At 39.5% G+C, this 14,995-nt stretch overlaps 1 protein-coding gene across 5 annotated transcripts in view; it reads right to left on the reverse strand.

Annotated features, from left to right (window-relative positions):
• C11H10orf143 (chromosome 11 C10orf143 homolog) overlaps positions 1 to 14,995 on the reverse strand; it is a 49,157-nt gene that overhangs the window by 10,775 nt on the left and 23,387 nt on the right. For all 5 annotated transcript variants that reach the window (XM_030940995.1, XM_030940993.1, XM_030940992.1 and 2 more), the window contains exons 2-3: positions 5,507 to 5,671; positions 5,336 to 5,398 (exon numbers count right to left, since the gene is read on the reverse strand). In XM_030940995.1, coding sequence (XP_030796855.1) covers positions 5,336 to 5,398; positions 5,507 to 5,671 — 228 coding nt within the window. The remainder of the gene's footprint in view (positions 1 to 5,335; positions 5,399 to 5,506; positions 5,672 to 14,995) is intronic.

Here is a 14,995-nt window from a genome sequence, read left to right on the forward strand (position 1 = left end):
AGCCATCTCTGTTCATCCATGTCAGAACGTTACATTTCCATCTTCGGCCCCGTCCCCAGCTTGACACTCCGACCCCCCATAGCAAGCACAGGCAGTGTTCTCAGCCGTCACCGCAGGCACCGGAGGAGGGCAGAGATCATTGGGTTCCAAGCCTTCCTGTTCTAGTGCAGTATTTATAGATAATGTAGATGTAGAAAGCAGTGACCAATAATGTACAGATATGTAAACAAAATAAAGAGAAGCATTTTAAAGGTCACCAATTTGGAGATAAAAAGAAATGCAAAGAAAAAAATGCATCCATTTAGAATCAGAACAATCATACTTTGGCTCCTCCTGCTGTCCCTACAAGGGAAAACTGAACCAAAACAATAGGTTTGGACCAAACACCTCCCTTCCCCTGACCTCAATTTCTACTCCTACATTGCCTGACTCCACACACACTGACGTGCACACGCACTACATATGTACATAGACACACACATGCACACACACCATATACACCACACACACACAAATGTTGTCAGGCAATAGATTTCAGCGTCAAAAAGTGAATAATACGGAGGCTTATTAAGACTGCTCCCTTGCTATTTGCCCTCAATGGAAAAAAAAAAAAAGATTAGGCTATGACAATGCTGGTATCCAGAATCAACATGGGAGCGGAGGCTCCATGGCACCAGGAAACATCATGTTTTGCATGCTGGTTTTTCAGTGGTAACTCCCTACCCGTTTGAGCAATAAAAACCAATAACCACAGATAAAAGGGAGTGAAGGAGCATTAGTGATGGGCAACATCGAACGGCCTGACTGTATTTTGAAATTTCACGTCCAGGCTCTCGAGACTCATGTGGCTTATCACCGGGATCAGCCCTGCCAGCACTCTGGAGTGCCAAGCTTGCGGACTACTGACTGAGCCCTTGCAGGGGACAACAAAGGCCCAGACACCTCTGTTAGAAACAGCAACTTTTCTCCCCAGGAGAGTCTGTCCATTCATTAGCTGATTAGCACAGGTAAGAAAACAGAAACCAATCGAGGTATATTTCAAACAGAGGGACGGTAACAGGATTTGGCTACACAAATGATGGAAGAGATGAGAAGCCAAATGGGGGAGCTGATATGGTTCGGCTCTGTGTCCCCACCCAAATCTCATCTCAAATTGTACTCCACACGTGTTAGAGGGGAGCTGGTGGGAGGTACTGGATCATGGGGGCAGACTTCCCCTTGCTGTTCTCGTGATAGTGAGTTCTCATGAGATCTGGTTGTTTGAAAGTGTGTGGCACTTCCCCTCCGGCTGTCTCTCTCTCCTGCTGCCATGGTAAGGCATGCTTGCTTCCCCGTCACCTTCCACCAGGATTGTAAGTTTCCTGAGACCTCCCAGCCATACTTCCTGTACAGCCTGTGGAACTGTGAGTCAACTAGACCTCTTTTCTTTATAAATTATCCAGTCTCAGGTAGTTTTTTTTTTTTTTTTTTTTTTTTTTTAGATGGAGTCTCGTTCTGTCACCCAGGCTGGAGTGCAATGGCGCAATCTTGGCTCACTGCAACCTCCACCTCCCAGGTTCAAGTGATTTTCCTGCCTCAGCCTCCCAAGCTGGGATTACAGGCACCAGGTAGTTCTTTATAGTGATATGAAAATGGACTAGAACAGGAGCCAAACACTCACCAGGAGGACAAAGTGAGGAGGAAGTGGACCTTGCAGGAGCTGGGCCCAGAGGGACTGCTCTACAGGAGCTGAGTCCTGGGGGAGGGCTGAGAGAGAGAGAGAAAGAAATGCTCTGGCCTCCTCCTCCTCCCCAGCATTCCTGTGTCCCACCAATGCCTCACGTTGGCTGGATTCTCCCAGAAGTCAGAAGCAAAGGAGTCTGGGAAACACAGTCTCCACAACACAGAGGAGGGGCAGAGAAAGGGGGTCAGAGCTGAGAAAAAAACAGGCAACGGCTGACCAGTGATCCAATAAGATCCGAGGGTGGCCCCTTCTCCAGAGGATTCCAGCACTGAGAGACTACAAAACATCAAAGACCAGAGACCTCTAGGAAAACACGGTGCTGAGGAAATACCACCACATCTCCCCTCAACCAGTATCCTGAATCCTTTCTACAGTTTTCTGCCTTGTAAGCCTTCCTCCCCTTTTCATGTGCCTTTTTTTGATTATTTTGGAGACCTCTGGCAGCCCCCTAAGTTTTCACTTAATTGCTTTGAATTTGCAAGGAGCAGCTTCATTTCCATTTTACACTTGGTTACTGTGTGGCCTGTGTACAAGCAAGACGCGCGGATCCGGGAAAGGAAGCCTGCAGCCCAGGTGACTGCCCAGCGTGGGAGCCAGTGGTGGCAGGAAAGGAAGCCTCCTAGCGATGGCAATCATCCTCTACAGGACTTGCAGCCCCAGACAGTGCACAACAGGGAGAGCAAGCAGCCTGACCCTGGGCAGGAGCAGACGCCCTGGATGCAGCAAGACCAGGTCTCACCACATTCATTTCGATCATTGATAACAAGAGCAGGGTGATACAGGGCTACGAGGCGACGCTCCTAAATAATAACGTACAGCAGGAGGTGAACCCTAACGGTAATTACTGTAAGAAACCACCGCAGCCACTCCTGAAAGAGGAACCCGACGCGCCAGAATGGGTCAACAGAGAGAGACCGAAATGCAAACTTGGAAAATGAGGTTGAAGAGGTCTGCTGAGGAAACTCTTGCATATGGGAAATGTCAAAACCCTGTATGTGTGAGAAACAACTCAATCATAAACATAAGGAAAAGCTTAGGAACAGAAGGACCACCAAGCTCAGACGGCTATACTGAGAATTCAGAGCAGAACAGATCAGATCAGCTGACATCCTACTAAGGTCAAAAATACACTAGAGAATTCAGGATGCAAAGGAGCTTACTGGATAAAAGCCACCAAATAAACTCAGAATCACACGTAAGCTTCCCATTAGGAATTTCACACAAACTACCCCTGACATCACCTTGGCTTCTCTCTGACCAAGAGAACCATTCTGAACCGCCTACGGGCATCACAGGAGAGTGGGCAGGTCCATGTGTAAGCAGGCATTTGTGAATGGAACTGCAAGTTTAATAAAGTCTTCTGAAATTTGGAATTTTGCCCCATTGGTGATTTATTGTTAAGCACAACTCCCAGGGATCTTTCATTGCTAAAAATACTATTTGCTTTTTATTTAACACTGAACCTTTTGATGTTTTATAATACAAAAATAGTGTCTTATTATTTTAAAAGCTTAGGAGAGAAACTAGCCATATTATTAGAAGAAGAAGATATATGCAGCTATAGTCTGTTCAAATATCAAGAGGTGTGACTTTTCAAATTCACATTTCAATCTTTATTTACATTAGACTTTCAGAAATAGTGGGTGTAAATATTAAAACGCCCAAGCCTGGGTGAAATTTTATTGAGAATAACTACAAATAAAAGGAAACTGATTTTTTAAAGTCAGTTTCTGAAATTTAGATGAAAAGAATATTGAGTATTAACAAAAAAAAATGATATTTACATATCAATGAAGGTTTTCTGCTCATAGATTCATTTCCTACGAAACATAACAGAGGCAAGCTTGGGGAATTATAAAGAAAGGAAAAACCCTAATCAAATAGGTACTGTTGTTCAAACAGAATATTAGCCAAAATGATCCAATCAGTTGCTTGAACTAAATTTTTTTTTCTTTAAGCCATTCGTGCCAGAACACAAGCTCTCAGAGCATTAAGAATCTGTACTACATTCCAAGTGTTTGCTTCCAGCCGACGGGGGGATGGGAAAGATACATTCTGTGGAAATGGGGTGGGGGGACCAAGAAGGCACCAGTCAGTCATTGGCAAACAAGGAATTCAGCCCCAATGGAGGCATGATTCTCCAAGTAAGCATTATTCATTTGTATTCTGGGGTATATTTAACAGCTACGTGAATCAACCTAAACATACTAAATTCAAGTTGCCGTATCTTTAATTTCACCATTGTTCAGAATTACACCATAGAATGCAACAAAACCTGTGAAAATTTTTCTAAAGAGAGTACAAGGCCGGGCGCGGTGGCTCAAGCCTGTAATCCCAGCACTTTGGGAGGCCGAGACAGGTGGATCACGAGGTCAGGAGATCGACACCATCCTGGCCAACACTAAACCCGTCTCTACTAAAAAATACAAAAAACTAGCTGGGTGAGGTGGCGGGCACCTGTAGTCCCAGCTACTCGGGAGGCTGAGGCAGGAGAATGGCGTAAACCCGGGAGGCGGAGCTTTCAGTGAGCTGAGATCCGGCCACTGCACTCCAGCCTGGGCGACAGAGCCAGACTCCGTCTCAAAAAAAAAAAAAAAAAAAAAAGAGAGTACAAAAAGTAGCAAACTCATTCATGGAATGAGTTTCATACTAAACTTTGTTTTCATATTTGTCTAAGGAATTCAGACAATTAGAGGTTCACCCTGTCATCAGACATGGTGATGGCTATCATGGTTTTAGGGCTTTGTTTGAAACAAAATCAGTGCTTATCACTGTAAAACACAGTAGCTTACAGTATGTCAGTTGAGGATCTCCATAATTTATTGACTCAATCTTTTGCTTATCAAAAACAGCAATACATTTCTCTAAAGATCTTTAGGGGGCAATCTCAGAAATACACATACACACACACACAAATTCCTGGTTTCTAGGTGGAATTTAAATATAATTCTATTTTATTGCAATATTAAGATTTCAAATTTAAAATTAAAGAAACCCAAGAATTATAGAGGTTATCAAAGACATATTAACTTGTTCTTGGAGTAAGTTCAAAATTAATAACAAAGGTATTATTATGCTAATATATACTTTATGATATTCTGCCCAATAGAAGAGACTGAGAATCTGACTCTGGCAGTTTCTGACCTCCCTTTACTTTGAATTAATGATGTGAACACTGTGTTCCCTTCTGAAATCTGTGATTTATGTGAAGTTTATGACAGAAACATGCAAGAAAAGCATAAACAGGGAAAAGAAAAAAGCAATGGTGATTCCTATTTGGAAAATTAAATGAGAAAGATCTTTTGTCCAAGATGTCTTTAAATGATTCTCTATTTTAACCAAATCCAATGGCCTGGTCCCTTCCCTAAACCCTGTTTTTTAGAAGGAATTTTAAATGTATTTGCAATTTCTATTTCCAGTCTGAAGCTGGACACAAATTAGTTTGTATACCAATAGAATGCTAAGAAAAGCTTAAATCAATTTTCACCTTTTTATTTATGTTCCTCATCCTTCAGAAACGTAATTGCAGTTTTTATTAACTTTGTTTTATGGATCTAATATTTAAGAAGAAGTCTATCTTTTATGTCACAGCAAGAAGGTTAATGCACTTACAGATTCCCCTGCAATACATCTTGGGCAAGGCTGGGCTGAGCTCCTTCCACCATTCTGAGAAATCTATTTAACAAATCACAGTTGCAGATATATCAGAACAATGATTATTTACACTTTCTATTAAAATATTTCAACATGCTCACAACTAGTTTGGTGGGAACAGGAACATACCCCTGTACTTAGCCTCCCCTGGCTACTCTCTGGCCTCAGTGCTGGGGGGCAGCCTCTTGATGGAGGCTCCCGGTCCTCTGGGCCCCACGACGCCAGGACACAGGTGTTCACCTGGTGGCAGCCACGCTCGTGCCCACTGGCTTCTAATCTCCTACATGCCCGTTTCTGAAACAAACAAAATTTCACTTTAGATGGTCTCATAAAGCACACAACACTCTAATTGAATTTGCTTTCAGAAAACTTCAGCTGCAAATACAGACCCCTGTGGAGCTGGAAAACTTTATAGGGCATTTGAAGAGATGACTTTAAACTTTATCTTTTCAGAGTAACAATCATCAGTTACATTTAACCTCATTATTTCTTGCATTGCCTGATACTTACTTAGCTTTATACATTTAAAAGAGTCACTTCAAATAATTTTGGCTGAAACTCTTGTAATAAACTATGGTGACTGGTTTATTGATATTGAAAATGTGCAAAACCCATAAATTTTGTTCAAGAAACTAGTTATATGCTTTGCTTAGTATCAAATTACATACTTTCTTAATACAATATGAATAATTCACATGTGACTACTTCTCTGTCTCACTGGCACTGAAGAGGAAATTAATTTTATTTATTTCAAAGGTTGCACACACAGTCCATAACTGATAACCTTTGGGAAAGTTAGCATTTGGTTTTTACTACTATGTGAACTAAAGAAAATAATTACAAAAGGAATCCTCTAATGCTAAAGAAAAAAAGTACTCAGTTTGAAAGTCCCAAGACTTTCTGTATTTTTAGAGTAACAATGTTGTAACTGACGCAGAGTTTCAGAGGCAGGAGGACCCCTGTAAACAGTCATGGAGGCCACCCTGGCCGAGGGCCGGCCATCCACACCAGGAGCCCTGGCAGCCAGCCCAAGAGGCCCTGCTGCTGGACAGCCCCGATTTCAGAACACACTTCATAGTACACTGGCATCTCCCCAACTTCTTCAGTCACTTGCAAATCACCTTCATGACTTTTGCAAAATGTGTTTATTATCTGTGCTATTATTATTTAATATATTCTTAATGAACTTTTTTCACTTAATGCATTTATACAATATAGAAACCTTATGACTAGAAATGATGCATTAAAAATGGGAGATGAAGGAAAAGGAAGAGAGAAGAATTCTCGTTATTGTATAGTTCATTATTGTATAAGCAATAGGTGAGTATTAACTGATGCTGAAAAAAACTGAGAATCGGACAATGAAGGGTTAAATAATAAAACAGGGAACCTAAGGATATTAAATAGGTTTAAATACAAATAATCACTAGAAAATACAACTCCTTCTACATCCAAAATTTTAAAAGAACAAGACTCAACTATACACTGTATACAAGGGACGCACTTAAAGTCAAGTGATTCTGAAAGGCTACAAATGAAAAGGACGGACCAAGGTATACTAGAGAAATAAAGACAAAAAGAGAGCAGGAGCAGACCACATAGAACACGAGCCCCACAGTGTGAAATACGACCAAGGACGTTTTTTACGCTAAAAGCCACCGTTCACAGTGAGGACAGAATGCTCATGAGCACTACGAGCCCAATAATATAACCATAACCTTTATCAAACAAAGACTACAGGAGATGTGAACAAATGCTGTTAGAAACATACTAATAATAGGAGGTTTCATACACCATTCTCGGTACAAGGCAGAGCAAGTATACAGAAAACAAGTCAGGAGATAGATCTAAACAACATGATCAACCAAGGTTGACCTTACGGACATATCTATTGAACTCTGTACCCTGATAACAGAGTATACACATTCCTCTCAAGAACCCACAGCACAGTCACCACTGATGGCATTAAAGGAAAAAACAATGATTTCCATAGGGTAGGCATGTAACCAATACTTTCTGATTATAATACAATAAACTATCAATTATTAACAAAAACAAAAACATGGAAAGGCACTTCCACCTGGAAATTTAAGAGTCTTATTATTTCTTAGGTCACCAACTGAGAGGAAAGAATTTTTAAAAAATAATTACAATGAAAACACTACATATCGGAATCCATGAAATACATTTAAAGCAGTAATCAGAGAAAAATTCATTGCACTGACACTTTCATCAATAAAAATGAAAGAATGAAAGTTAATTAATAATTCCCAGCCAGGCACAGTGGCTCACGCCTGTAATCCCAGCACTTTGGGAGGCTAAGGCAGGCAGATCGCTTGAGGCCAGGAGTTTGAGACCAACCTGGGCAACATGGTGAAACCCTGTCTCTACCAAAAAATATAAAAATTAGCCAGGCATGGTGGTGCACCTGTAGTCCCAACTACTCAGGAGGCTGAGGCAGGAAGATTGAGCCCATAAGGCTGAGGCTGAAGTGAGCTGAGATCATGCCACTGCACTCCACCCTGGGTAACAGAGCGAGACTGTCTCAAAAAATAAATAACAACAATAGTAATTCCCAGCTCATAAAAACTAGGAAAGGAACAAGAGAGCAAACCAAAATAACACACAAAGAAAACATGAAGGAAAAAGCTAAAATTAACGAGAAAAAAAGGGTAAGATAAAATTAATGAGGTGGAGAACAGAAAAACAGTCGATCTAATGTACAAATATAAATCCTGGTTTTTGGAGGGAAAAAAAGTAGACAAACCACTAGTTAACTCAAGAAAAAGGAGGAGTGAATACAAAAGTAGAAAATAAGAAACGACCCAGGGGAAATAACCAATGAAACAAGAAATTCTAAAAATCTTAAGGGACTATTTCACAGACCTCTATGCAAATGAATTTTAAAAATGTAGATGTAACTGATAACTTCCTAAGGATAGTCTGATTACCAAAACTGATCCCATTAGAGTTAGAAAGTTTAAACTGATGATTTCCCAGAAGAAACAGAAAGAATTATTAAGTGACTACCCACAAGAAGCCCCAGAACCAGATGGTTTCCCAGGGAAATTCTCCCAAACCTTCAAAGGCCAGGTAATGCCAATGCTCTATGAAGGAGATTCTAGCACACTGTCTCCTTTTATGAAGCAAAATGTAACACTGATAAACCAGACAGAAAGAACAAGAAAATACAATTACGTACCAATCAGTTGCTCGGTATCAATGTAAAAATATGAAATGAGGTCTAAGATATTCGAAATATTAGGAAACTCTTAATATAATGTACTATATTAATAAACATAAGGAAATAGTGTGATGACCTCCATAGATTCTGAAAAATCCTTTAACAAAATTTAAAACTTATTTATGATAAAAGTTAAAGAACACAGGAATTGAGGGTTATACTGTTAAATTAATAAAATACACATTCCTTAATTCATTACTCAATGAGGAAAAACTAATAGCATTTCTACTACTATCAGGAATAGGGCAAAGATGCTCACTGTCTCCGTTTCTGTTCAACATTGTATGAGAGGTATTACCCAATATATTGAGACGCGAGAAATCAATCAGCATTATAAGAAGGGGTAAAGTAGTAAAACCACTTCTATTTGCAGTTGATAACCATACGTATCTGGAAACCCCCAGAGAATCAATGATAAAACTAACTCAAACAATAAAAGAATTCACTAATACAGAATTAACATACAAAAATCAATAGCTTTCAAATACAAAATAATAATCAGAGAAAACTCCATTTAAAATAATTGCAACAAGGATTAAATATCTAGGAATAAATTTAACAAGAATTTCACAAAATCTATACAAGAAGAATGTAAGACATTCTTAAAAGACACTAAAGTAGATATGAACAAGAGAAAAGACATCCCCAACTCTTGGATTGGATAACCCAGCATTATAAAGATGACAGTTCTGCCTAAATTAATTTGTAAATTCAATATAATCCCAGTAAAAATCCCAGTAAACTATTTTATAGAGTTACATTAGTTGATACTAATGGTCACAATGAAAAACAAATAAGCAAGAAGAGCTAGGAAAACCCTGAAGAAAAAAATGAAACAACTCCTGGACATGAAAACAAACCATAGACACTCCATAATTAAACACGGTGGCACACAAGGAGACAAACGGACCAGTGCGGTAGTATTAAAAGTCCAGATAGAAATCAAAATATATATGAAAGTTTGGCTTAAAATCATTGTGATAAGGATGGACTTTTCATATTTACAGATATAATTTTCTTTTTTTTTTTTTTTTTAAGAGATAATGTATCACTATGCTGACCAGGCTGGTCTCACACTCCTGGCCTCAAGCAATCCTCCCATCTCGGCCTCCCAAATTGCTGGGATTATAGGCATGAGCCACTGTGCCCAGCAGGATGCACTTTTTAATATACGGTGCTGGGACAACTTGGAGACATTTGGAGAAAAGAAATTTAGATCTGCACCTCACACCATGACATGGTTTGGCTATGTCCTTACCCAAATCTCATCTTGAATTGTAGCTCCTATAATTCCCACGTGTTGTGGGAGGGACTCAGTGGGGGATAATTGAATCATGGGGGCGGTTCCCCCATACTGTCCTCATGTTAGTGAATAAGTCTCACAAGATCTGACGTTTTTATAAGGGGCTCCCCTTTAGCTTGGTTCTCATTCTCTCTCATGCCTGCTGCCATGTAAGATGTGCCTTTCACCTGCAATGATTGTGAGGCCTCCCCAGGCACATGGAACTTTGAGTCCATTAAACCTCTTTTTTTTTTTTTTTAATAAATTACCCAGTCTCCAGTATGTCTTTATCAGCAGCATGAAAACAGACTAATACAACCACATACAAAACCAAACCAGATGCATCAGGGACCTGAATGCAAAAGGTCTAATTATAAAGAACTATGCAATTCCTAGGAGAAAATATGAGTGAATTCTCTAATCTTGGTGTAGGGAAAGATTTTCTAACTATGATTCAAAATACAGAGGCAATAAAATCAAGATTGATAAGTTTTACTATATGAAAATAAAAACTTCTGTAGGGCCAAACAAAAAAATCCTAAACATCAAAAGATAACTGATAAAAAAGGAAGAAAAATGTTTGCAACATATATCACAGAAAAAGGGTGAATAACCTGAATATAAGAAACTATTACAAAAGCTGACTGACAAAGGACCAAAAACCTGAAAGATAAATGGAGAAAAGACATAAACAAGTTACAAAAGCTATTAAAATGGTCCTCAAACATGAAAAAAGTGTTCAAACGCACTCATATTTAAAGAAATACAAATTAAGATAACATCAAGATATCATGTATCATCAGAATGGCAAAAATTGTAGAATGTGATGTAGCCCCTGTTGGTGAGGCTGCAGGAAAACAGGCACCTCCCACTTTGCTGGTGAGAATGCAAATTAATGCAGAAAAATTTGGCAATACCTAACAAAGCTATATGCACAGTTTTTAACCCAGCAATTACAACTCTAGAATCTACCCTAAACATACACCTCCAACAATGTGGGAAAAAAGCACATTTGCACAGAGTTCTTCAATAGTGCAATATATTGGAAACAACCTAAATGCCCCTACACCGGAGAGTGGTTGGATAAACTATGGTACTTCTAAGCAATGAAGTACTATGCAACTGAGAAAAGGAAGAGGAAGATTTCCACGAACTGGTCTACAGTGATTTCCAGAATACATTGTTAAGCGAAAAACACAAAGTGCAAAAGAGTGTCTATAATATACCATCCTTTGTGTAAGAAAGAAGAGGTTATAAGAAAATAGACACTATCTGCTCATTTCTGCAAAAGAAATACAGGAAGGATATTTGAGAAATGAAAGAGACTGCTTTCCTATAGACAGTGGGTAGGAAAGGTTTGGGGAAAACGGTGGCATGGGAACGGAAATGAAGAGGAGCGTATAGCTCTGCATTGAAGCACCAGAGTAACATTGCACATGCCAAAAAGTAAGGGAAAAATGTAAGTAAACCAGGACATCGGGGGAGAGGAACCCAAGTGGAATACAAAAATAATGAACCTAACTACATTACAAATAAGTAACATAGCCACACTGAAAACAACTACCCCAAATAACTTTAAAAAATACTATTTTGGGCCAGGTGCAGTGGTTCATGCCTGTAATCCCAGCACTTTGGGAGGCCAAGGCCAGCAGATCACAAGGTCAGGAGTTTGAGACTAGCCTGGCCAATATGGTAAAACCCTATCTCTACTAAAAATACACACACAAAAACATTAGCTAGGCATGGTGGCAGGCGCCTGTAGTTCCAGCTACTCGGGAGGCTGAGGCAGAAGAATTGCTTGAACCCGGGAGGTCGAGGCTGCAGTGAGCCGAGATCATGCCACTGCACTCCAATCTGGGCAAAGAGCGAGGCTCCATCTCAAACAAACAAACAAACAAACAAACAAAAAAACACTATTTTGACTGGAAAATCAAAGGCTAAATAAAGACAAAAAGCACTGTATAGAAATGCTGTACTCTAGCTAGTAAATGTGTTTATTACAGGGTTAGCAATTTTGAAATTACTTTATTGGCATTGGATAAGTAAGTAAATACATTGTAAATAATAAGAGCTAAGTTTCTCACTGTTGAAGAAATAAGCTACAAATACAGAAAAGGGAGAGGCTACAATGAACCCAGCGGTGTTGGATTAGAATTTTTAATACATATCCAGACAGAAATATAGAAATATATAAAGATATGTATGTGTGGGTTACTGTGTGTGGGGGTGATATACACATACACACAAACACACACATATGTATATATATCCTAGCCGTGTCCACTAAGGACAATGGCATCCTAGTAGCAAGATTACACTTAGCACAAGAAATTGGTTTCTAAATACCACTTTGCCATAAAAGGAATCTGGACTCCATGGGAAGCAGCTGATTCAGGGAAGGAGCAGGGAAAATACAAGATGAGCCTGAAACACTTTATGGGCCAAAGACTTAGAACGTTCTTGTAAAACGAGGACATGTCAAAGGAAGGACTTCCTATTGGCCAAAGCTGGAATGATTTAAGCAATAAAATAAATAAAAACAGCACTGGATAATCCACAGAAGAATGTAAATGCCTATTAGTCTACCCATATCAAAAATAATTGAGGAAATAAGTAGATGAGAAGGGACAGGACTTCCTTATAGTTGAATTCTAATTAATAAATGCAAAAGGAAAGAGGGGCATGCATTAAGTAAATATCACAGTAAAAATTATTGTGGGCAAGATCTAATAATAGATGCTAAAATCAGGAGGCAAAAGTTTAAGGAGAAACTGGATGTTTGCACAGTCTCAAACTATCTTCCCCAAGATTCGTATTAATTATAAAGAGAAAAATAGTAACTTTACAGTGGATAAAACCATCATAATCAAGTGACAAGGTGAACAACAGCAGTAATGGGACACAAAACCATGAACCTCCTCCATACAATGTACCAAGATGGCACAACATCACTTCTGTGGCACTCATGCCAAAAACGCACACCCTGACTCTAATCATAAGAAAATGTGGGACAACAAAATAACTAACCAATAATCACTAAGTGTCGAGGTCCTAAAAGATGGCCAAAGTGTCACAGATTGGAAGAGAGGAAGGAAACACAACAACTAAATGCAGTGTGGGATCCTAGGTTAGATCTTGCAACAGAAAAAGGATATTAGTGGAAAAACTGGTAAAACTGGAATAAGGTCTATAGTTAACAGTACCACACCAACTTTAATACTAATTTCATGGCTTGCTAACTATACTAAGCTCATTAACAAGCTTAAGTGAAGGATGGATATGAACTCTCTATACTCTGATTTTGCAACCTTTCTGTATGTCTAAAACCATTTCAAAATAACAAGTTTTTTAAAACGAAAAAAATATATACTTGCATCCCTAATGTGAGAGAAATGCCGATTTAAACCCGACTGCCTTCTCACAACTTCAACCCACTGTTTCTAATTATTCCCCTTTGAGCAACATAAAATAAACAAAGCCCCTTGTGTATGAGATAAACATTCACATATTTGATAATCATTCTCAGACACTTTGGAGGCTTGTTCTCTCCAACCAGACATCCCTAGTCTCTCTCATTATTCCATTTCAAAGATGTTCTTCAGACTCTTCATATCCTAGACACCCCACTCCAGTGTTTCTAAATTGCCAATATCCTGCTTAAAATAAACCACGCAAAATACTTTCAATGCCATGTAACTAGCAGAGTAGAATCACCACTTGCCAAGAACTGGCCACTGTGTTTCCACAGGAGAAACCCACACTTGGTTAACAGCCCCAGCAACCACATCACACACAGGTCCACGCGAGCTCCCCTCCCGTGCAGCCCCCTTGGCTTCTCCACACAAACGTACTCTCCCATTCCTGGAGCTTATTAAGCTGTTATTGTCTTCCTCTTTTTCTTCTTTTAATTTAACTGTAGGCTCTCCTGTGTACACTAGTTAAATCTGATTTCCATGGAATCTGTATTTGATTTGTAGCATATCAAAATATATTCAATCCTTATTCTGCCATGTATTACAGTAATCATATTAATCATCTTTAGGACTTTTGCAAATAATGCAGCCTTCTATGTCTTCCCTTAGTTGGATGACAGTTTGAAGAGCTAAGACCAAGGCTTTCAGTCTCTGGTTATTCAGGATCTGCTCAATCCTTACAGTGCAAAAGGAGGTGTATTATGTTAAAACTGGTTTGCTGTCAACTTTCAATCATCTGGATTAAAGGGGAAAAGTGGAAATATTAAGTATTCCCCACATAATTTTACAAGTTTCAATTTTCCCCCATCAGTAACACCATAGTCAGCTAATAGCAATAATATTATTTCCCTTCCTCTTTTCTCAATAACATGGAACTTACTCAAAAGGAAAGCAAACAGGCATGCATGAATATGAATGAGAACCTGTGCTTTCTGGATGAAATTTACAACACTTATGAAACCATATTCTACACCTTTTCCGTGTGGCTGAATGACCCTTGGCACATTAAGGTCAGCCGACTTGTGATTATCTGCAATGAGAAGCTGACATTCTTCAAGGGGCGCAGGGAACTGAAGGGCCAGAGTCCCCACAGCCTGTAGTAGGAGAAAGGAGAGCCAAGCCATACTCTGCCACCAAGGCGAGCAGAGCGTGGGTTCCACTAGGGAACGTGAGGATGACGTCTCAGTGGCACTCAGCCAGCAGAGTGAATTAATTTATTCATATTTTCTGTTACTTACTGTGGATTATTGAGAGCTGACCACATACGATATTGATCTATACACTTACTTGGCAAATAGTTCAGTTGTCATGGATTGGCCTGGACAAAGAAAAATGACTGCCACAGAGGCATTTACATCTAGGGCTGCTTATGTTGAACGAGAAGATCTGTCAGCCTTCGCAAAGGCAGATGAAGACTTACGCCAAGCTAAAAAGACACTTGCACTATATGAATGAAATGAAAATCCTAAGTATACACAAAGACCCCATTACATAACAATAACTAGAATAGACCAAGTGACCAGCATCCTTATCAGAGAAAGGTGAAGCAGGAGCGTGGCCGAGAAATAGACGCTGTTTCAAAGGATGCTAAATCAAAATAGCAAACAGGGATGGTGCTG

Source organism: Rhinopithecus roxellana, chromosome 11 (genome assembly GCF_007565055.1).
Source record: "Rhinopithecus roxellana isolate Shanxi Qingling chromosome 11, ASM756505v1, whole genome shotgun sequence".
In the NCBI taxonomy this organism is placed as follows: Eukaryota; Metazoa; Chordata; class Mammalia; order Primates; family Cercopithecidae; genus Rhinopithecus; species Rhinopithecus roxellana.